Source organism: Seriola lalandi, unplaced genomic scaffold (genome assembly GCF_002814215.2).
Source record: "Seriola lalandi dorsalis isolate HSWRI2012SDOR001 ecotype SW California unplaced genomic scaffold, Sedor1 jcf7180002052942, whole genome shotgun sequence".
Lineage (NCBI taxonomy): Eukaryota > Metazoa > Chordata > Actinopteri > Carangiformes > Carangidae > Seriola > Seriola lalandi.
The window spans coordinates 205,007-229,852 of NW_019523495.1; the positions used below are offsets into that span (position 1 = coordinate 205,007).

At 38.9% G+C, this 24,846-nt stretch overlaps 2 protein-coding genes across 4 annotated transcripts; one reads left to right on the forward strand and one right to left on the reverse strand.

The window, feature by feature from the left end:
• Positions 1-50: 50 nt before the first annotated feature.
• Positions 51-6,049, reverse strand: tex9 (testis expressed 9). 3 transcript variants are annotated; one of them, XM_023400731.2, is made up of 12 exons: positions 5,963-6,049; positions 3,896-4,029; positions 3,204-3,267; positions 2,975-3,051; positions 2,692-2,737; positions 2,470-2,552; positions 2,149-2,318; positions 1,366-1,448; positions 876-1,049; positions 640-774; positions 275-409; positions 51-189 (listed from the first exon to the last, which is right to left on the reverse strand). In XM_023400731.2, exons 1-12 carry the CDS (start codon positions 5,966-5,968, stop codon positions 112-114), a joined length of 1,185 nt encoding a protein of 394 aa, XP_023256499.1. In that variant the 5' UTR covers positions 5,969-6,049; the 3' UTR covers positions 51-111. The 3 variants fall into 3 exon arrangements, with proteins under 3 accessions (XP_023256499.1, XP_023256498.1, XP_087028594.1); XM_023400730.2 differs by having other exon boundaries at positions 5,870-6,003; XM_087172468.1 differs by lacking the exon at positions 5,963-6,049 and adding an exon at positions 4,836-4,912.
• A 197-nt stretch (positions 6,050-6,246) lies between these two features.
• On the forward strand, positions 6,247-23,890 carry LOC111650808 (DNA-binding protein RFX7). The gene is made up of 9 exons (XM_023400727.2): positions 6,247-6,410; positions 8,948-8,981; positions 12,492-12,577; positions 12,714-12,836; positions 14,387-14,503; positions 15,663-15,747; positions 15,908-16,121; positions 16,368-16,654; positions 17,624-23,890. The coding sequence occupies exons 1-9, from the start codon at positions 6,247-6,249 to the stop codon at positions 20,864-20,866; spliced, it is 4,353 nt and encodes a 1,450-aa protein (XP_023256495.1). The 3' UTR covers positions 20,867-23,890.
• The last annotated feature ends 956 nt before the right edge of the window (positions 23,891-24,846 follow it).

Genomic DNA, 24,846 nt, shown 5'->3' on the forward strand with positions numbered 1-24,846 from the left:
TGAATTCAAGCTCTAAACTCAAACTAATCAAATTCTTAAAGACTGCAAACTTAAGCTTTTAATCCACTTTAATTTTCACCAGAAAACATTAAATGCTGAATCACTCGGTGTTTATAACTTCCCCCAGTCTAGAGCTTTCATGAACTCATCTTCTGTGAATGACAGCAGCTTGGCAGCTTCAAAATGCATCTGCATACAGAAAAAACTCTGTTAAGACTTTGAATAAAAACTGTAAATGGGGTATGTATTTACAGAGTATGAAAGTGACACTTACCTTTTGTTTTTTGAGAATGTCGATCAGCTTGAGCTGTTTCTTGAAACCCACAATGAGTTCTGCTTTTTGTTTTTTTAGCATTTTGTTTTCAGCAAGTAGATTTTCTTTACTCTGATGCTCCTTGCTTATCTTGTCCTTATTTAGGAAAATAAATTAGGAAGTTAGGCTGAACCTTATCTTATTCCTGCAACATGATGTCTCTCTTATCTAACTATTTAAAAAGAGCTCAATGAACTTTCCTCCAACATCATCTTCAGATCACAAATTCCACACTGTGCACGGATATTTTCAAGTTCACTGTGCATCTTAAAAATCTGCTGCTATACGTGAAAGACCTCTCATCCCCACACTTCAGTTTTGCTTACCTCATTCATCTGTTTCATCTTGTTCAGTTGAGTCTTTAACCTCTCCACCTCCTCCAGAGCTCTGTTCAGACGAACCTCCACCGTGCTGTGGACGGCTGCTGCTTGTTTGTTGGATCTATTCAGATTTTCTATTTCCTACACAGCACAGATTTTTGTTTGTTAATAGATATCAGAAATAAGAAATATTTGGACCTCTTTTGCCGTCAAAAAAAGACAGTTTTTGCATTGACACAAACCTTGTGTAAACCAGACACTTGGAGTTGAAGACCATCACATTTTTTAGCAGACTCCTCTGCTAAAGCTCTGTGCTTCTCAATCTGTGTTTTCTGAATGCTGGTGGTCTTCTGTAGTCTGGCTCGATCCTCCTCAGTCTCCTTAATTTTTGCACTGAGCTTAGCATTTTCATCATCCTGCAACAACAGAAACATGATGTTAAATAGATACAGTGTCTTCAAAATTTTTAAAGTTATCTATTAGAAGCAGTGATTCAAAACCAATAATGCAACCAGCAATGTTTTATATTTTGGTGTGTTAAGTGGCTCTGAGAACTCGAAACCCGGAACATGAACAACACGTAGAACCTCTTCACTAACAGATATATGTAAAGTTTGTTTCCACGCTCTTTTTCTGTTACTGGATGTCTCATGGCTGTTCAGCTGAGGCTCCTCATTGGCAGGGACAATAAGTTCTAGTTTAATTGTTGTTAATCTGCAAATTTTACAGTACCTTCTTATAATATTCAGATGAGAGTTGATCCACTTCTTCCTGCATAATTCTTAGTTTTGCCTTGAGAACTCGTATTTGAGCATCTGAAACAAAACAGAGCAATAATCACAATCAGACTTACAAACCCATTAAAAATAGCTTTCCATTGTTGCCTGTGTTTCTCCAAAAACATATCCGATTATCACAGAAATTATTTAATGTGAAAGTTTCAATTCAGATTTAACCTTATAAAGTGGCAAGCTTTCTTGATAGTAAATAATCCATTAGCAACTTTCACATCCCACAGGAAACCTAACATAAAGTCATAATATGAATGTAACTTAAATATTTATTGAATGACAATTAATAATTGTCTTCAATTAATTACATACATTTTTTGTTTGTTGCTTTTTTGGTAATGCTTCAACAAAATTACATGTATGTGCAAGTATTTGCACAAATATTTTTTTTATTTATAATTGCAACATCAAATCGCAGGAGCTGCAATTTTGGTAAAATGTGTCACAACATTATTGTGCATTGTTAGCACCGTAAGTGTCGTGCTACAGAGATGCTACAAATCATATTCTCCAGACGTAAAGGAACCTGCTTCTTTGGTACAAGACCCAACAAAAATCACATCATCATTTTTATATTTTTTTAAGTGAAGATGAAATACAAAAACGAACATTCCAACTTAAATCTGCTAAAATATTCAAAATATTTATTTATTTTTTGCATATCGTGCAGCCCTATTTATACTTAACTGAGGTTTACTTTTTTCAAAGTTACATAATAAATTACCTGATCCTACATTGTCTCCAGCGTTACACAAATCATGATCATCCACAACATTTTCATGAGTGACAGTGTCATTCATCTTCTCCTCCATGGTACGTATCGTCTTTGCCATAAAAAAATCAACTGAATCTTCTATAGCTTCTGACTTATCTGAATGAGACGCCTTTGAGGTTCTGTAATCAAGCAACCAACAAGAAAACTTTTAGGTGTTTCATAAAGAATGTTAATGGAGAACATATTTTTAAAAGGTGTGACCTACACATTATTGTCTTATGAATAAAATTGTTTATAATGAATTTAGAGATGATATAAAATCAAACTCACGCTGTTTTACAGTGAGACTCTTTTCCTTTTTTTCCGGTGCACATGCTTTGTGATGTTGATGTGACCCTTTTATTGATCACCACCTAAGTAAAATAACAGTAAATAAAAACAGCGCACTGTAACATAGTCCTACAGCATTAACAAACTTTACATGTAAAGTGTTTATTGAGCAAATTGTACATAAAAATAAAGAAACCCTAACTTAATATTCTGATCTGATACCTTCACACGGGGCTCCTTCACAGTACTCTGTTGATGCTTTATCAACCTGCGGGTGAACAGGCAGATATACAGAAATACAGGTTGGTAGATAGATACATAAAGAAAGACAGAAAGAAATAGATTATTTTTGTTGAATAAGGTCTTTCTCTTAAGGTATATTAGTCTGTTTGGATGCTGGAGTGTTTCACTGGAATAAAATTAGACTTTTGAAGTGGCCGCAAGAAAATTAGCCACAGAAAAGCCTACAATCATTCTCAAAGTCCGAGTCACAGGTTTTTATTACCTTGAATCCTCTTCATCTTCAATATCTGTAAGCAGGAGGGTGGATAAGGGCTTCGACAGAACTTCACTCTGCTCTCTCTAAAATCCGATAAACACCAAGACCCAGTTTCAGTTGTAAAGTAAGTCTGGCCCTCAAGATTCACTTACCTCAACTATTCAGACAGATTTACTCACCAAAAAGAAAAATTGTTATTTTTCAATTAAATGATGCAAACAAGATAGTAACTTACCATAAGTTGTTCTGCCTGTCTTACTAGATCCGCTGTTTTGGCCTCTAGCTCTGCATTTAAGAGTCTGATTGAAATAGAATGAACAGTATTATATCAGTATGATATGGGTTTTCTTTTACATAAACCTAGGTTTTAGTGCTGCAGGACTGCAAGAAATAAAATTCATCCACCATATTTGGATAAATGAAATAAATGACTTTTTTATTGACGGAGAAAAGTAGGAGTAGAAGTTTTATCTGAACAACACTATTTAGTGCCATAAGGTGCCATTAACTGAATGAAAATCTATTTTCAAACTTTGGTTTATTGACATTATTAAACATTTTAAGTTAAGGAGGTGCATTTATTTACATTTCTCTATACTAAGGTCACCTTTGCAAAACTCTTCTTACACGTCTTTTGACCAGAATGCAGCTCAGCACAACAGTTGATCTCACATTCAAAATGCACTAATGCAACCAAAACACCATCTATATTTCAAGATCAACTCTTGTACTAGAACTAGAACACTAACAACAGCGTTCTTTGTCAATCCGTGCAAAGAACGCTGATAGAAATATTTGTCTCAGAATTAACATATTCATTTCATTAAAATGTTATGAAGATTCAATGTTAAAATTAATCAAAGGGGGTCATCTGATAATCTTTTACATAAATTATTTCAAATGGAATCAAAACAAAGTGACACTTACTTGTATTGTTCTTCCTTAGCTAAAAGGTCGTCTGTGTGCTTCTTGGTAAGACCGGAAGCAGATTTACTCTGTGGCCTTACTTCAGCCCTCTTGAATCTCTCAGCTTTAGTGCCGGAAGATGGCCGTTTCTTTATCTAAACAGCAAAACAATACAGAGTGGTAGATTATTATTACATTAATCCCTAAAGAGAAATTTTACATTTAATTTGATCAACAAGATTGGGTAAAATAGAAACTGATTAGCATGTCAATCTGATTTTCCAAATGGTTTTAGTTCCACCCATGATTTAATTGATCAATTCATGACATTCTGTAAAACTTATTATATATTATTCACAATATTATAACTTATATCCCTCAACCTTTATTTGTTCAGAGTAATTTCATATTACCCTGAATACATTTATATAACAATGTATATATTTCTGCCACCCCACTTATGTCTTATTTTTTCCCTTATTTTATTGGTTTGACTTGGTTTGACATGTGCCCAGATTTGTTTTGCTCTATTGTTTGTTTTGCTACCTGTTTTGCATGAACTTATTTTGATTAAAAAAAAAAAAAGAATGGTTTGGCTCTTTGTATTAAAGATTTTGCACATCAGACAAAGGCATGGGGCAAGTGATAACCATGGTGTAGGCTATTAAATGTGTACTCTGTCTTTAATGACACTTATAATACAATAATTTATGATATAAATATTGATGTTTCTACGTGTTTTGTCTTCCTCTGTCTCAACATTAGTGTCGATGGTGTTTTGAAAGAGATGGTTAGCAGTTTATAACGCTTCATCAACCACTATGGTAGAGGATCGTTAACGTTAGCTTTGAGCGACTTCACCTGTTGGAAACAAATGGTTAGGTTTAAACTGTTGCTAGTGGCACACAGACAGTTCTATTTAAATCTCTGACATATACAGATAAAAAATAACGCTGCAAACCTGCGAGACGGCGGACAGGGCCTTTTTGTCAAAACTTCTTTCAGCCATTGTAACACAGAGAGAGTGAGGACGCGGCTCTTGTTGCATAGCAACTACTTTGCACACAGTACGGTGGCCCTTGAAAGACATTTTAAGGCGATTTTATTTTGTCTACAAAAGTAGTAAGTACAGCAAGCTATACTAAAAGTACTAAAAAGCAGCAATGTCAACACACACACACACACACACACACACACACACACACACACACACAGACACACAAACACACAGTTTTAGTAGATATTAGTTCTTGATAAAGTGATAACTGAGAGTTCATATTAATAAGAAAGGATGCTATTGATTATTTTTTGAATTACGCCATGAGCTGTTATAAAAAGTACATGAGTTATAAAAACTGTGTAAATCAATACAAAACAAATGTATGTTATGGACTGAAATCCTGGCTTTGTGGAAGCAATATATGCGCATTAATAGGACAGTGCAATTATATTTATATTGGTAGTGGAAAGTCTTTTTACTTAATTAAATTAAGATTTGTTTGCTTTTTAGTACACCAATAATAACAATATAATATATAACAGTAGAACATTCACAGTGGCAATTTTCCAATATTGACATAATCAACATATTTAATTAACATTTTTAAAAGCCGGGCTTAAATCTCTAATGGTTTATGGTTTTACATTGTGGTATTACTACAAATACTTCTTAAGGATCTGAATACTTCCGCCACCACTGATTTACACAACATGTTCTCAAGTAAAGCACAAGTACCTCAAAATTGTATTTAAGTACACTACTCGAGTAATATATTTAGTTACTTTCCACCACTAATTATCATTACTCTTCTTGGATGACATTTATGTTTGTTTTATTGTTGAATTGATATCGGCAGCATTTATATAAAATAGTAATATCCATATATAAATCGATACTCAAAATAACATGCTCAGTAATGTCGTCTGCTTACATGTTTACGTTTTTAATGCAGGGGCTATTAGTGCGCATGCGTGTGCCTTGCAGCTACTACTTACTATGCACATGCGGAGAAATCCCATAACGTGAGGGGCAGAGCACACCAGAGGGACAAGCCAGTTGTTTTCCAGCTGTCCGTTCACTGTTTTCACCTGCATTTATTCGTATCCATGCGTCACGTCAAGTTTCACAGCGGCACGAGTTTTGTTGCACAGGCTCTTTGATTCACCAAGTGTCGGGACTTGAAGCAAGCGATGTCGGAGGAGGAGGGCCGGGTGGCAATAACAACAACACGGCGCGCTGCTGCTGTCCCGTTAGCATCGCAACGTCCTCCGGTCCATGTTGTTTAACCCTGCCGGGCGACTACACCCGTCCACGCCTCCAGTCAAGTCCAGCGCAGTCCCACAACTGAGGTCCCGTCCGCAGGTCCGCCGTGATGGCCGAGGAGGACCCCCAGCAGCAACAGCAGCAGCAGCAGCAGCAGCAGCAGCAACAGCAGCAGCAGGCAGACCGCGGGGCGGGGAGCCTGCCCGGCCTGCTCCCCGGGCTGCAGGGCGCCGAGGCCAGCGCTCTGCAGCTCAGGATCAAGAACTCCATCTGGTGAGGAGGTGTTCACGTACTACTGTGCACGCTCATCATCAGATACCAAACACACAGCTTTATCGTGTTTATAGTCTTATTATCTTCATCAAGCGTTATCATTGTTGTACACATTGTACACAAGTATTATCAGCAAGATGTACTTTCAATTTTTTATTATTATTATTATTATTATTATTTCATTGTTTTGTGGACAAAAATGCATTAATGCGCAAGTAGCATATTTGCTTATGCTGGAGGCAGATTTACTTGTATACTGTTAAATAGTTTTTTACAACAACATATATTTTATGCTGATCTTAAGTTTTATATATGTAAGTTAATTTATATAACTAACTGTAGCTGCTAGATAACATCAATTGAGTAAAGAGTACAATATGTCCTCATGAAATGAAGGGGATTAAAGTATAAAGTAGCAGAGAAGTGAAATTATACTCTAATAAAGTACATATAACTGAAAAAGTACTTAAGTGCAGTAGTTGAATAGATGTACTTTGTCACATCCTGTCACATGTGTTAACTAAATGTAATAGAATACTTCTGCTTTTACTTAAGTAAAGGCAAAACATGACAGTAGTTCACCCCACTGTCCACCCCACACCCCACCCCCACCTCTTTATTTCTTGCTTGTTTATTGATTGGTTAAGACATTGTTACAGCAATAGCCTGTTTGTCCATCCATCTGATCAACCATCAACCACAACTGGCATGCTGAAAGCAACTGCTACATACAAAAACTACATCCTGTAGCAGTGAGTGAATTGACTTGACATAATTCATATTATATAGTGAACACTGTGTGAATGTTGACTGCTGCACTTTTGGTAACTCTTGCAAAACAAAATATGTGTCATGGCTGCAAATATTACTTTCATTATTAATTACTCTTGATTTTCTGTTCATTAACTAATAGTTTTAGCTCTACTTGATTTGGATTAAAAATAAACCGCACAGAATAACATAATTGTCCATAAAGTATGAAATTACCAGTTTCAAATAAGGAGGACTGGAACCGTGACTCTTCACTTTAAAAGAAATCTAAAACGCTGAATCAATACCTTCTGTCAATGTGAAATAGTTTAAGACATAAGGACTGCAAAAAGCCACATTCTGACCAAAAATATTCTTTGCGTTCTGAATGTGTATGAACTCATGTCATTTAAATATCAAATAGTCATTAAATGTCAAAAGGCCAGACTACCGGAAAGCACAACAGTTCAGAGTTTGAATGTCTGCAGGAAATACCCCAACAGAAATTATTGCAAAGCTTGTACCAGATTGTCAATAACATATCGGGATATTGAATGTCTGTCCCATTCCCTACATCTTTAAACTCTAAGAGGATTAGAGCATAAATATTGATGTTCACCTCAGTGACCTGCTAAGTGGTTCATGGTAGAATGAGAACGTCTTAGTCGGGGTCAGCAAGTTCATTTGCAGCCACACCGTCACCCTGTCTTCATATGAAGTGATGGTCTTTAGACAAGTCCCACTGCAAAGGCAGCTGTTCCTGCTGGACCTTATTGAAGCCTGAATTACATCTGGATATTTTACACAGTGGGATTTGTATTTCTTTTTCTCTGTTAAAAAATGGCCTCAGTTGTCATTCAGTGTACCTGCCAAATCTGCCTCACAAACAGCTTAATGAGGGCTTTTCAGCACTAGGAGATCCTTGGCCCCCTAGTAACAGTGAATTAAAGTGAACTGTTCCTGTCATGGCTTAGAGTCATCTCCTGATTCTGACCTGCCCAGTGTCACAGAGTAAGAGTCTTTAAATGTGACCTACCTTCTGTCTCACAGTCAAAAACAACCTGACCTGTCTACAGGAATTAGACCTGAAGAAGTTACTCATGCATCTGGTTTGACGCTTTGTTGTGTTGCACTGCTCTGAATCAACAAAGAGTCATCTAATGTTGTTTTTTCCAAATATGTGCTTTTGCATAGGACCTTGTAGTCTGTTTTATCATTTTATCGTCATAAGTGAATTTGCTGCGCACCTTTTGCCTGAACTTTGTACATGTACTTTATGTACTCACCTCCTTTCATTGTAGAATATACAGAAGGAAAGAGACTATGTTTGATATCAGGAATCACAAAAAACATTTGGGAACATTCTCAAAGGATAAATATATGTGATTTTAATCATCTTGCATTTCTTAAAATATAATGTGATAATGGCTAAAAGCAACAAGTTAAGTGTGAAAATCCACAGTTTCATTATATTATTCCTTTGAGATAAAATCCCAATAAGAAGGAACTGCTGTGTAGTCGATTTCCTTAGTGACTACAAATGAATTACTGTTCTCTGAATGATAAAAAGCTTTCTGTCTGAGACAATGTTACCACAGTGCCTGTCCCTCTCTTTTTACATATGACAACATGTGTTCCCGATGGTGGGATACATGACCTGAGAGATGCTGAAGGGAGGGTCGTCTCATACCAAACATTCCTCTGCTTTATAAATAAATACACTTTAGACTCAAGAGCTCATGTTACATCAGCTTCATACTAATTTATACTATGTCTCTGTTTTACAGCAAATCTGTTCAATCAAAAGTGGAAAACATCCTGGTGAGTATTTTTGACATGTTCTTAATCTACAGATTACATTTTTAATTAACCCGTTTTATTTTAATTTATTTATTTTACCTTGTATGTTAAAATTTTGTTTGTTATTTATTAGTGGTTCACACATGTAGAGCTTAAACACTGTTGTTTTCTGATGTGTTTGTGTCTTTTCTGGCATAATCTAAAAGAAAAAGAAATTACAGCAAATCTGTCCACAGCAGCTTCATAGATCAACCTATAGAAAGCGCATCTGAAGCTAAAGTCACTTAACACTTTTTGTAGTAAAATTTGAAATAATGAAGGTTTATTATTTGTTATATTTGTAAAACTATACCCTAGCCTAGAAAAGTGATTTTTATGTGGTATGTCAGCTCTGCGTAAAGTCTGGCATGGACTGGCGAGTTTAGGGACAGAGACTCTTTGAATGGTGATAACAAGGGATTCACCTGTGACAGCAGACTCATGAAAAGGTTCAATACTCTTTCAGTAGACTGGCGTTATGTTTGTTTTCGCTATCAATGGAGTATGAATCAATATGTTGCACCTCCTAAAAGTCCTGAAAGCTCCTCTCCCTCGCTGACTGAGTGATCATATTTCCACAATTGATCAGCTGAATGTCACATGACTGAGTTTCACTTTCCCCATTGGCTGTTGCTCTTTCAAAATAATTTGGCACAAATAGGCTCTATTAGGGGGGTGTTTACAGCCTGCAATGTTGCCTAGTAGTGCATTTGTTTCTAGATTTAGAGACCTTTTTTCAAACAAGACTAGGTATAAACCTAGTATATGGCTGGACTGTGTATGGGTGCCAACCACTTGATTAGGGCTACACCTCTATTTGTAAATACACTTGGCGAAAACTGTTATGGATCCCAGACAGAGGGTCTGCGTTGTGTGGCAGACAAAATAAGAAAGGTATTCTTTCGCTTCTAACTTTCTCTCTCAGTGATCATTTTACAAGTAAATATAGCCGAAATGACAGCACAGTCTTTGTCTTTAATCTATTTATATGGTGATTTTGTCAGACGACGTTGTGGTTATACAATCAGGATTTTGGCATTGCAGAGCTGCAGCTTAGAAATGGCTTGGAAGTGACTGCTGGTTAACATGTAGTCTTAATGGGCCGTGTTTTAGTCACTATTTTAAACTTGTAACGTTGTCTGACAACTTGAACAGAAAAACATGTAAATGAGATCAGTTTTCTTGGATATCCGGCTGTGTTAAAATATTAGGGCACAAAGAGTAGGAGAGAGTCAGACCGATGAAGGGCTGAAACCGGTGGATGCAAATACAGTATGATTATTGAATTTTTTTTCCACAACAGATTTCAATTGTCCTCAATTTCGCACATTAACCATACATGGTCCAGCCATATACTAGGGTTTGACCTAGTGTTGTTAGAAAATAACATGTCCGGCTCCCCAGAGAGTGTGGCTGTTTTAGATGGCCCTGTACACTTTAATCACATCCTATTCATTCATTCATTCATTCAATCTTTATTAAGGACACAGCTCATGGGGGTCCATAGGAGTCAGGAGTCTACTTCACAGTGTAAAAGCCTGCACAAATTAGCGTAAACTGTCGACCAACAGTAACTTACTTAGTTCAAAATCCATATTGCACTTGCGCCTGTACGCCTAACATTTAGGTCCAAGGTAAAATTAGTTAAAGGGGTAATGGAGTTCACTGTGCAGAGCTGATGACACTTTAACATACATTGACAGTTCAAGTCAGCAGAGCAGGAAGTGAGTCACACTGAAAAGGCCAAGTCTGTCCCCTGAATGATCCACAACAAGGATTTAGTCTAGTTTAAAAATGACAATACTTATTTTTGAGAATGATTATTTTATTATTTTATCCGTGTTCCGCGTGGCTGATGCTGTTTATTTTTGGAGGCCAGTTGAAAGGGGTGAATATGTCTGAGTGAAGGCATGTGTTGGCAGTGCGTGGATGTGTGTCTGTACGCTCATCGTGGAGCGAGTTCACCTTACAGGCTCTGCACTAGCCTGTCTGTCTCTGCGTGTCTGTCTGCAGCATTTTAGACTGTCTCATACACTGTCTCTGTATAGCTGTATGATGGCAGTATATTTATGCTTCTGTGCACTGCAAAGCTTAAAGTCAGAATGAAACTTTGTCCATGCTCCTCGCTCCTATCCCCGGTGCCTCACTGTGGGATGGTATGGTTACGGACTTATACCGAACGTTGCGTTTAGTCTGACGCCCAAAAACTTAAATTCTGGTTTTATCAGACCATCAACTTCTTCCAGCTGACATCAGAGTTTCTATGGCAAACACTAGCTGGGATGTCATGCAAGTGGCTCTCTCTAAAGCTGCAACTAGTGTAGCTCCTGCCCAGCAGTTGTATACACCATCTCTCAAATCTCATCCTCTGAAGCTTTCAACTCTTTCAGAGGTTTCTCAGTTTTTGAGGACACGCTACTTGAGGCAGATTTCAGTTGTGCCACACTTATTCCTTTTCTTGGTGACAGATTTAAAAAAGTACTCTACGTAGCAGTGCAATTCTACGACATTATCAGACTCACGATAGACTGTTGATTGCAATTGATGCAGCAGAACTAGAGATATTGTTATTTTTGTTTGACATATTCCTCTTCCTTGTCAAAATCTGGTGCCTACTTTACCCACAATGCAACTCAACCACTAACAATTCAGTTGGGGATTCGGGCTAGCTAGTAGCAGCTAATGTAGTCTCGAGCCTCTGGCCTGCAGCAGAGATGAGTGGGATCAGAAGTCTGGTAACCTCACTTCTTTCTAACTCCACACCCTCAGATTTCTTTCATTCTCAGACTTTTAGTCTTCAGCCTGAGCAGACGCCAACTGCTTCCTCTGCAGCCAAAAAAGGCTCTATATGACTTTTTTCAAACAGTACTCATCAAACCTGAAGACAGACTCATTTGTAATGAACATGAAAACTTCCAGGGAGAGTGAATACTTCTGAGAGGCACTGTATACTGTATGTTCCCAAATTCACTCCTATAGGGTTAGAGTATCGCTTGGTGTTCAACACTTTTGTCTGCGGTAGAATTTAAACTGCTCGTGCTTCACACTATCATGTTTCTTTTCCCCTTTGAAGAGTGGTGTTAGAAGGGCTGAAGACAGTTTGTAGCTCAGGGCCACGTTGAGGACTAGGAGGACTAGTCAGTACACTCTACTAGCCTTGTCTGTGTGTGTGTAGTGTTGAATGAATGAATCGCCATTCAAAATCCATAACACGCAGGCATGATCTACTGTTGTTGTTCTTGATCACGGCAATCTGGCCATAATGTGCATTAAATGTTGGACCTGTTTTTTGAGTTTGTCTTATTGATAACTTTTGCATATTTTTGTCACATTTGTACTAAGGACAGGCTAATCATGATTTACTACCTTACTGTTTAAGGCAGCGAAACCGTAAAAGTCGATTAGTTGATCAGTTTTTATGGTTTCTTTTTACTTCATGCAGATGGATTGGAAGGCCAAATATTAAAACTCCATTTTAATTTTTTTTTACAGCAAGATGTCGAGAAGTTCTCAGACATCGAAAAGCTCTACCTCTACCTTAAGTTGCCTTCTGGTCCCAACAGTAGCGCTGATAAAAGGTAAGGATACACGTGTTTTCTGATCAATCTTTGACAGTGTCACACATTACTATTTGCAGTTTTCTTAATAACAGTTCATTATGTGAGTTATGGAGAATGGCAAAATCATTTATCAGTGATGCATGTCTTTTCTCAGTGACCAGAGCGCCCTGTCGTCGAGCCGCACACAGCAGATGCATGCGTTCAGCTGGATCCGCAATCATTTAGAGGAATACCCAGAGACCTCTCTTCCCAAACAGGAGGTTTATGATGAATACAAGTAGGTCTTTTCTTTTGTTAAACACATGTACAATTTTCTGTCACTTCCATAACTAACCAATTTCAATCTGAAAATTAACTGTTCCACTGATATCAAATATTTATTTATTTGATTCTTTATCAGTGATGTTTTACTTAACAGCTACTACTGTACAAGTTTCTTTCTCCTATAAATTACTGCTGGCTAAAGCGTCAGTATAAATAGACGCTGCAGGCATGAGAATCACAGCAGCATGTGCTGGTAATATTAGAATGGAAAGTCTGAGACAGTCATTGAAATGCTCTGACAGTGTTATGTAACTGCCTTTTTAACTCTACCAGAACAGAAATACAGCGCCCTCCAGAAATATTGGCGCCTTTATGATAGAGGTGAAAAGGCTTTAAAGAGACATTATGTGCTTCACTTCAAAAACAATAAAAACATTGTATTTTGTGAAATGAATCACATTTGTCACAGTTGTTTTCAAATTTTATTACAATGCCCTCTGAAGTATTTCTAATTAAATTAGTTTGTTCCATTCAACAGATGATATCCACCTATTATGCATAGATAGACACACACACACACACACACACACACACACACACACACACACACACACACACACACACAAAGACATATATTTGAACACCTTGACATCATTCAGACAGCTGTGTGCTCTGAACCAGGGTAAATAAAGCCAAATAAAGCTCAACTGTACCTGATAAGTAAATGGCAAGAAATTGATCTTCTAGATGAATAGATGAAGACCAGTGTCAGTTAAGGGCACTTTATGTTAGATGGGAATGCGGATGATATAGAATCAACCACAATACAATAATGTCAGATATGGTTGTCACTTATGGTTTAGTTTGTATGGATCTCATTTTAGAAACGTGTCAAACTGTAAGTCACTATTACTACTCTACTGTTGCACTTCCACACAGTATATGTTTAAATGTATAATAATAACATTACATATTACACCTTTAAAAGTGCATTAAGTGAGTTTTTTGCCACTTGGACGCAGCTCATTAACAATAATTTGCCTATTTACTCAGCCAGCAGTTACAGAGCAACATTATTATTATTCATTTGGAGTCGTGTTTCTTGCCACCTTATGAATGTACGCCCAATATTCACTCTCTTTTAGCTCTGTAGCTTCTTCACTTTTGTCACCAGCTAGTTGCTATTTTTGCCTTCAGGTGCGGAACAGGAAGTGTACAGGGGGTTACTCAAAACAGCTGAAAACAACACTAATGCGAGCAGTGAGACTGAACCAAACGGTAAAGTTGTGGGCTATAACACCTAAACAACGAGCTGAAAGATGCTAAAATGCTATGCTGTGCAGAGTGAGGTATTTTTCTGACAGTTCGTCAAGTCATTTAATCCAGTGTTAATATAACAATATTTATTACAGCAGCTTTTTATCACCTCACATTCACCAGTGGTGCAAACATTAAAGGTTCAAGAACTAATGATTGAAGGCATAGACTGTGGTTTGGTTGAAAAGTGACATGTATTTTTTGTCCATTTTTAATTACATTTATTCTGTCTGTTATGTGTTTCAGGAGCTTCTGTGACAATCTTAATTACCACCCACTGAGTGCTGCAGACTTTGGAAAAATGATGAAAAATGTCTTCCCGAACATGAAGGCGCGTCGACTTGGCATGAGAGGAAAATCAAAATATCCTTTACTGGACTGGATTGTAACAGTCTGGCCTCTGTCTCTGGTCACAGACCATCTGCTGTTGCAGTTCATAAGCTCTCTAAATATAGATGTGAAATGAAATAAAGTCCCCCTCTGCCTCGGACGCAGAAGCATAATACAGAGACCTACAGGGAGTCACTGAGCTTGACCTTCATGACTCATTCATTATTTATTTATTAATTTTGTTTTGCTGATGACATCAAAGTGTTAAACTTGTTTTATTTTTGTGACCTTCAGTCGTTCAGGATAATGAAATTATCATTGTACATGGTGAGATTGCGAACCAGTAATATTATTGGTGGATATTTTTGTTTGCAAACTGCTGGTAGTGTCCAAGAAATCAAGGATTTATTCTCATGTACACAGTGTTTCCAGTATAAGCATTGTTTAAAAGAATCTATAAAAGTACCAGTTCAGTATCAACATATAACACACGTGCAAAATGTCAAAGTTGAGTGTTTGAATCAGCCCAAACACTGGATTATCACAGCATCATGAGAAATTATTTATTTAGTTGCCTTTCTATTCTCACCGAATCTCATGGAATAAAAGAGAAGATTTTGAGAATTTGTATCATACTGTATGTTAAAAGGTTTATGCGTCACTTTTACCAGTAAAAATTGGAGACTCACTGTAGTTACAAGTAAATGCAAATTTTAAAAGTGTAGTAAACATTACTACCTAGATTTAATAAGGAATTCTGATTCACAGTCGCAACAGCTCACGGCATTACATTGCAAAAAACATTGTGTTTGTTTTTACAGCCATTAACTCACATTAATGGTTTGGGGCTGTTGGTGCTGGTATTGTCAGTTTCAGTTCACACTTTTCACTACAAGGCCTGTCCTGACGTCATGTTTTTATTTGTTCCTATACATAGTGACTATTTTTGAAGAACCGGTGACAAAGCTTTAATCTATAAAAAAGCGTTACTATGTCATGATAGATACATATATGGCATCAGAATTTCGACCAACAGTCAAATCAGACACAGTTTTTCATTATTGATTTTTTCCATGGAAAATTGAACTGATAAATGTTACATGAACCAGGCATTCACCATGTTATACTATATATCGATATATCCATATGTTAATTTTGTGGAAACATGTTTTTTATCTTAACACCAGCTTACATATTGCTATAGCGGACTAAGGAAGAGACCCTTTGTTCACATGCCATCATTACCCACTCTGGATCTCCATAAAACAGGGGAAGGAGTAAGGACATTTACATCCTCCTTATTACTATTTCACAATAATCCCTGAATGTCTTTGTATTCTGACTCAATTTTTGTCAATGTCCTGTCATGCATTGTGTCATATATATATGTACATACATACATAACAATATATATAACAACATATGTAATGTGTATAGCTCCAGTGTGACGTCCTGGAGTCTCCGGGTCAGCTGAGCAGCATAAAGGAGGAGGTGCGATTTGCGGCCTGTGATCTGGTGTGTGAGTGGGCCCAAAAGGTGCTGAAACGGCAGTTTGACGCTGTGGAAGATTTGGCTCGTTTCCTAATCGACAGCCATTACATCAGCAACAAGTCTCTGGCAGCGCTCACCATTGTGACCGGCACAGCAGCAGGTAACACATGGTTTACATTGCCTCATGCTGCATGTGTAATAAAAGAAGTTAGTAAGGACATCTGGTGGCATTTGCCTGTTACTGCACTTAGTGCTTCTGTCTGGTGTCCATCGAAGTTGAGGTTAAACCAGATTAATTATGTGATTAAAGCTTATATACACATATTATCAGGGGTGGAAGTATTCACACCTCTACGTTCCTCTACGTCTACATCTAAATCTAATTCCTCCTGTATTGTTTCTCCAGATGTTAAGTCTCCACAGTCGTTGTCAGCATTCATGCCCACTGCTGAGGCTCACTCCTTCCAGCCTCACGTGACAACCTTGTCGTCACCTTCTGTCGATGCAAAGCAGCAGCTCCAGAGAAAGATCCAGAGAAAGCAACAACAACAGGAACAGAAGCTGCACTCTCCTTTACCTGGAGAGGGACAAACCAAGAGGGCAGATGACAGTGGGCCTTGTTGTAGCCCCACCTCTCCATCACCTCAGCCAGCCATAGGCATTGTGGTCGCTGCTGTCCCGAGCCCCATCACGGTGAGAAAACAGGGGTGTATTCCAGAAAGGGGGTTTAGTGAAAACTCTGAGTTACTTTACCCTGAGGTGAATAACTTTGTCCCCATCAGGTTACAGCTGAATAAATATATGCTGTTTTTGAAAAATAAATGTGCATTGTCACACATTAATCTTTCTGGCTCCACTGCATTAAAATGAAGGCTCTGCTTTTTATTTACCCGTTGCCATGGAAAATTCAGGGTTCAGGGTTAGGCTCAGAGATTGCTTTGTAATCGAACAATGCAGTTAATGATGTAAAGATGAGTAGAGTCTGACTGGTGCACTGTTTTTAAAATGAAAGCAGCCAATACATAAAATATAATCAAACTAATGCAAATTATGTTTAAATTTGCTAAAACTACTGCTAAAACAAACTACTGTGAAAAACAGTAGTAAGTAACAGCTCACAGAGTCAATGTATCATCCATTTATGGTCAACAAAACATAAGCAAAGGTAAATAAGACATGCAAACCCATTTGTTTACCACAATTTACATCACTAAGGCAGTTTTCATTTATTTACATATTTAGAAAACACACATTTATGTACTGTATGTAAAATCATAGCTTTTACTAATAAGTGAACCTGCTTAGAGAACAAAACACCATACAAGCAAAAAGAAAATGATGTTAAAATTTCAGATTTTTATTTGTGTAAATTGGATCCTTACATATTTCTAGTGCCTCTCACATGATGAAGGATGATGTTGCTGGAGGGTCCAGACTGTCCTGAAAATAACACATGGCCTGCCTTGTTGTTGGCCCTGTAATGACAGTTTTATAAGCCTGACTTTAGAGGCAAAAACAGCTTTAGTTTCAGGTTTAGTCTCACCGATATATTAATGGCAACACACAGCAAACCATAATCTCCTTGTGGGTGTTAAGACTTACATTTAAATAAGACAGAGAATTCAGTTGTTCCACTTTCTGATTGACCTTCGCTCTCTTCAGGTACAGAGAAGCAGGCAGCTGATGTCCCCCAGTCCAGTGGGAACAATGGAGAGCAAAGTGCTGCCTTTTAACTTTCAAATGGTGACACAGCCAGTTCAGCCGGTGAAACAGAGCCCCAAAACCCTGCAAAATATTCTGGCCAGTCCCGTGGGAGAACGCACTGCTCGGCAGCGCTATGCTCAAATCCTACCCAAACCCTCTGCCACCACCGCTATCACTTTGCGCTCGCCCTCCACCATGATCATTGCCAACAGCCCTATTAAGACTGTAATGACTACATGTCATGTCAGCCCAGTCAGTTTGGTCAAGATGACAGCCATATCTCTGGCACCCAACAGCAGCAATACCACCACATCCCTTACAAACACAACTCTGCGGCCGGCATCTGCAGGTATCAGCAGTTCTGCAATCTCAGAAGACATCACCTCCAATCAAACCACAAGGAGTGCCTCCGCAGTCCCCATTCTGACCCCGGTAGCCAGGCCAGGGCAGACTACTGGCATTCATGGCATCGATGTTGAAATGGAAGTTGAAGCTATACATAAAAGCAGCCAAATGCAAAAACCTAGCAGTCTCAGATTGACTCAAGGAGCAATGGCAAATAGAACCGGAGGGGCTGTGCAGAGGGCTGCCAGTGTGCCCATACCTCAAACTAAAGGCTTCCTGGCTCTGGAGGAGACGATCTCTAAATGCAATGGAAAGTCCTCCTCAAGCACTAACACTGCCGCAGCAGTTGAAAGCAGCAATATGAGCGCTAATAATGCAAGCACTTTGCACTTAACTCCCTCCACTCAGAATACCAGCGCTGTTTCTTTACTGAGCACCAGCAGAGCACCTTCATTTGGGGAAACATCAACAAAGGAAGGTTTCTTGTCCACTAAGAGCCTCAGGAAACGCTCAGGCCTCAGCCCAGAGCTTTCGCCAGTCAAAAGGGTTTTTATGCCCCAGCAGCCAGTAGGGGGCACTGCTGGTCTTGGATATGGCATCAGAAACACAGTCAGTTATGTCCCCAGGTCAGGAGCTCCAACTAGACCTGAGAGTGCACCAGCAACCAGGGAGGTGGAAGTGAAAATGAACTCCGTCTTGTCCACTCAAGCCAATGCATTCTGCACTTCCTCTTTCAGAACCAGTGGCTTTTACTCTGTTGCCAAAACACAGAGCTCAATGCAAAGGAAAAACACTTCCACTGTTATGGAAACTAGCACTTCAGTCAGTCACGCATTAATACAGCAACAGCAGGGGCACACAATGACTAACATGCCAATCGTACCTTACAGCCCCAGCCTCCAGACACATTCAGGTGATGGTAGGAGTTCGAACTCAACCACCGGGAGCCTGGAAAGAGCTCAACAACAGACCTACACTCAGTCCAACCCTGCTGCTGAACCCATAGAGTTTTTGAGTCAAGCTTCATCATCCAGTCACCTCCCCATGCAGATGGATATGGACTACTTTACCTTTGATGATGATGTGACTCAGGACAGCATTGTGGAGGAGCTGGTGCAAATGGAGGAGCAGATGAAACTAAACAACCTGCAGGAGTTTGGAGACTGTGTCACACTGCAAGGCCAACCGGCTGTGGTGCCAGACAACATAATGTCCACCAATCAGACCATGACTGCTTTCTATCATGCTGCAAACAACAGCAGCAACTCGATCCAAACTCCAACCCCGACACCCACACCCACACCAACATCAGAGATGATGGGAGGAGCCCAATGCCTCACCGGAGAGAGCCCCTGCTCACGCATCACCTCCACCACCCCGGTGGACAGCGCACTGGGAAGCAGTCGTCACACCCCAGTTGGTACTCCACACTCCAGCTGCAGCAGCACTGTGCCTCCCAGTCCAGTGGAGTGCAGGAACCCATTTGCATTCACACCCATCAACTCCAGCATCACTGGCTTCCATGATGGCAGTACCGTCTCCAGCAGCCCCGTCAAGCCCATGCAGAGGCCGATGGCCACCCACCCAGACAAGACCAGGCTTGAGTGGATGAATAACAGTTACAGCAGCAGCAGCAGCGGGAGCTTAAACAAGTCAAACAGTGGAATGGGAATCCTCCCCAGCTATCAAGGCTTGATAGATGACCATTTTCAAAAACCGCACGCCTTCGCCGTCCCTCATCCACGGCACCATGACAGCAATTTTGGCCGCTTGACTCCCATCTCGCCTGTGCAGCAGCAGGTAGCTTGCATGTCTAACATGACCAAGCAGGAGGGCTTTGCTGTGCCTGCCCCTCTGGATAGCAAAACCAACAATGTACCTGCTACAAATTTTCGATGCCGCAGTGTAAGTCCAGCTGTGCATCAAAGGAATTTTAGCGGAAGCGCAGGAAACAGCGCCCTTCCCAATGTACTGCGTTCAGTAGTGTCTCCCTTTAACTCTCCTGTGACGCCTGAGGTGTTGAACATCTTTGCGAACAGCCAGACAAATCTCGGGGTGAGCAGCATGGCTCAGCGGAGCCGTTCTGTGCCGCTCAACATAATGATGCAGACTGAGGTCCCGCCAACACCGGGCCAACAATGCAACAGCAAGAACATCAGCAGTGTCCTCCTCAGCAAGCTGGACGGGGACCACGATGATGCTTTGCGGGGTCTGGGCATCAATAATTTATCCTCCAGCTACACTGCACGTATGAACCTCACCCAGATCCTTGAGTCTGACCCCAGCCTCTCCTGCACTGACAGCCACCTCAGCCTGATGACCTCTGAGCCCACCAGCACATGCAAGATGCAGAGGCCGGATTACCTCATGGAAAATGCCATTAATGAACAAATGATTCTCTCTGCAAATGACAGCCAAGTACAATCAGCCTCTGGAGAGCATCAGCAGGCCCAGTCTATGTTGTTAACTTTGAACCCACAGCAGCAGCAAGAACAGTTACAGCAGCATCAGCAGCTGGATTTCAGCAGTACTGTCAAAGACCTCCTGACAGATAACAGCCTTGCTGCTGGCAGCCAGCTCATCGAACAGGTGTCGGAGCTGACTACAGGCGGGGCGGACTTCCCGTGTGAAATCAGAATGACATCAGAGCTCTCCAGTAGCATCAATGACCTTAATGCATTGGACACAAACCTTCTGTTTGACCCCAACCAGCAGCAAGGCCAATATCAAAATGCTACCCCGGAGGAGTTGGTGAATGATCCACTGTTTCAGCAAATTACCAGCGAGACGGCACATTCAGGTGGACTCGACTGGTTAGAAAGCAAAGATCATCCCACTGTTGGTTTGATGGGTTGAGAACGGAGCTTTTCAAAATTGTGTTGATCTTGTTGGTCTGTGGTTGCTGTTTGTTTTATTTATTTTCAGGCATTTACACTTTACAATGCAACACTGGACACATTGAGGTTTGTCCAGTTTAAGTGCCAGACTGAACTGCAAAGATGCTGCAACACTCTGATTAAAATGCTGGTCATTTCCCATTAATCAGAGACCATCCCCTCACATTGTTTAATTAAGTGCATTTCCAACAGGTAAACACAGGTTACTGTACAAAAGAAAAGAAGAAACCGAATCCTTAACCTGTCTTATTATATTGTGTTCGAGATTTCACTGAAGTGTCAGTGATTTAAAAAAAAAAACAAAAAAACAACAGAGCCACAAATTTCTAAAGAAATGTGGAAGTTAATGCGTCTTTTATGACATTTCTTAATATGATTGTATCTAAATCCAAGGCATTATCTAATTAAAGCATAAGGTACAAATGACAAAATATATTTGAGACATTTGCGTGCAATTATAGAGTCACTGAAAAAAATGGAATATCACATGCACCAAGTATGAAGTAACTTGCCATCTGTGCGAGTACAGTCATCTTTGTAGGAGCCTTAGGTGTCGGTCTGGTTTCAGTGCCTGTAGCTGGAGAAGATATTAACAACAAGACATGTTTAAAAGTATATATAGAAAATCTCATTTAGTGACACAAACACTGAATGTGAATCCATTTAATATAATCTGATGATGAGTTATCACTGATGAGTGATGATATGTTGAAGAGTTTGCTTGGAGCATATATTAGGACGTGGATGTATTAATAATGAGTGTTGTATCCATTTATCTAATCGTAAACGTAATAGTGGAATATATGAAGAGTATCTGTTAGAACTTTGGAAGTGTATCAGAGCCATAAAAGGAGGAGATATGATATGATATAATTGTCAGTTCCAAAGTGATCATAGTTCTGGTTATTAGCATATCCACATTCTTCAGGCTTTGAAAGACTTGTACATGATGTCAATAATAATGACTGGCCTCTGCTTTATTGCTATAAAACATAGTCTTGTTTAATCATAATTATAAAGCTCTAATGAATCCCTTTAATTTACATGCAAAATTAGCCTTTGTTAATTGTTTAATCCAAAGATATATTAAGAAATAACAGCCATACACTATATGAAAAAAAATCAGAAACAGATTCATGTCAAAGAAAAACAAGAGTTATCTTAGTGGTTCTGAGTTGTTTAGTGTGGACACATTAAACCTAGAAGGATGACCTCTGTCCAGCAATGAGGCACTAAAAATAGCTTTAATTATGCATCTGTTTACATGCCATTTATACGGAAGTTGTGTCACACAGAGCATAATGAAGGGTTGTGTGATACCTTTTCATGTTGTAGAGCCACATACAACATGAATCAAACAAGCAGCGAAAGATGTAGGCTCAGCCACAAGAAAAAACGTTTACCTAAGAATAAAACTAGACTCATGCAATGGGGGGATTCCTGCACTTTTAAAGTATGAATCAATAAAAATTGATTGGAAGTTACAGGGGAAGGTTTTCATCTCAAAATAAAGTAGATGAAAGTGAAAGGAACGTAATAAACACTTAAACTCATCAAACTGCACTGACAATCTGTAATACTTGTTTTTCTTTACAACAATGCACTATGTTTCGTTTGGATGATTTTTTTAGGAGGAATTTTATTTTTTCGCCGCCTGTCCCGAGAAATGAATCAAAATGTATAACAGCTACTGATCAAATGTGAAAGTCTTTTACATGTTTTACACTGATGATGAGCAGTGTGTAAAGAAGGGATGCGACCACTGGTTCAAAGGTGCTTCGGGGGGTTTTTGGTTTCTGAGCCTCATGTTCTTACCAAAGACTCACCTTTAAATATAACCTGCAATAACATGCACTAAGATCTTGAGTGTCTAATATAAATCTCCTGTGTGACATGTTGACAACAGTTATAACAAGCATATTTTGTCATATGAAGGCTAAAATGGAAAATGTTGCATTGGAAAAACATTTGTTTCTAAAAAAAAAAATGAGTGCATCAGTACAACATTAAGGATTTCCCCATGTTTTTCTAAACCAAACAGGTACATCAAGTTTTTGTTGAGGCAAAAAAAACACTGTAATGTATTCATGAACAGTTTCTCTGTGTGTAGCATCAGGTCCCTGAGTGTACATTGTTGGTCACACTAACTTTATTTGTTGTACAGATCGTTGGTGTGGCCAGTTGTCCAGCGTGTTTTTGTTTCACGGTTATTTATTTAGTGTGTTGTTTGTACAGAAGGTATAACCTTGCAAACCATATAACCTTGTGTGTTCACAATAATCTGATTTGCACTGCTTTGTAGCATATATTTCAAGTGTCATAGCATATTACCATCTATCATATACAGTACTTCTTTTTTCAGCGGATGATTTGTCCAATATATGATGGTGAATAATAAGAAAATTTACCAAAACTCTCAAGATTCAGCTTGCTATGTAAAACCTTTCAGAACTGGATTTTGGCAGAAAATTATCATAGAAAAGATTTGCACAACTTTTAAAGAAGTAAATGAGACTATGCATGATTATATGCTGTAATATTAAGGTCATGATATCTTGCAAACGCAGTGTACTGAATCTTTGAGTGTGTTGATAAATTGACAGTTGTTTTATACCGATTACAGAACTTTTAACTTCTGTAAAAGCAGATTGTATCATTGTAATATATAATCTCATTTTGAGTCTAATTTAATATTGAGTATTCTGACCTTTCAAACCTTTCTTAACTGTGTGTCTGTGAAAACATTTGCATTTATTTTGTTAGCACTGATGTTTGTGTTTATGAAGACGTTACCCTTCCTCTTGTTATAAGTGGTGTAGAGCTGTAGAACGACCCTCACTGTAGTCCTGTTGCTGCGGTCAGTCTACAGGGGAGTTGTTTTGTTGGTTTTTTTGCATTTTAGCAAGTGATTTTATAAGAGGAAGTGCTTATTGATACTGATTTTTAAAGACTTTTTTAACACTAATAAACATTTTTAAGTACATCTGTATCCTGAAATTGTTTTTTCTTTAATATCTGCATGAAAGTAGAAGAATTCAAGAGAACAGGAAGCGGGACACCTGTCGAGGCAGAACTACACCTTTTTCATTCTTATTAGTTCAGGAAATTGGGTGACCTCACGTAACGCACTTTTTCACAGCAGACATTGTGACAAGTCACAGTAGGAAGAACTTTACATCCACACTTTTCCTCGTTTGGCAAACTGTAAATCCAAATGAAAACGTAATGCCATGCTTTAACACATAAATAGGTTAACAATCATCAAAAGAGATTCTTTAACCCCTACAAAGGAGTATTCCTATTGCTGCAGATAGTATTTCAACTGTCATCTGTAATTTGAGTTTTGAGTTTTGCCCATTAATAGTTGCAAGTCTGTGTGGTGAACTGTAATAACATGTAAACCTGTGCTTGTGGTATGGCAGTTAAAAAAACTTGAACTTTTTGTTTTCCATGCACCAGTGCAAAACACCAGCACCGCGCTCTGTCTGTGCAAAACCGACTGTTTGATTGATGACAGCCCAAAGTGCCTCTGCCCTTTTCTGACCAACTACTGTTTATGTTTCTTCAGACCTCCAGTGTTAGAGCCAGAAGTATGGCTGCACAAGATTAGTTACTGTAGCAGCTTGCCAGACGTGGTGAGACCATTAATAAGACTAGATTTCACTCTGCTGTTACTCTGAGGTAAACCTGGGTGTTTTTCAGTGGTGGAAAAAAAAACTTAGATCCTGTACAGCACTATTCGGTTGGTGTCTTACTCTAAACAAGCTGCAGACTGTGGTGAAATGTAACTTGTATGTACATTTACTCATTTAAATATTCTAGTAAAGTATCATTTTGGTACTTTAATTGAGTATTTTTGTTTTGTGCTACTTTATACTTCGAGATATATTGTACCTTTTACGCCACTGTATTTATCTGAAAGCTATAAAACTAAAATTT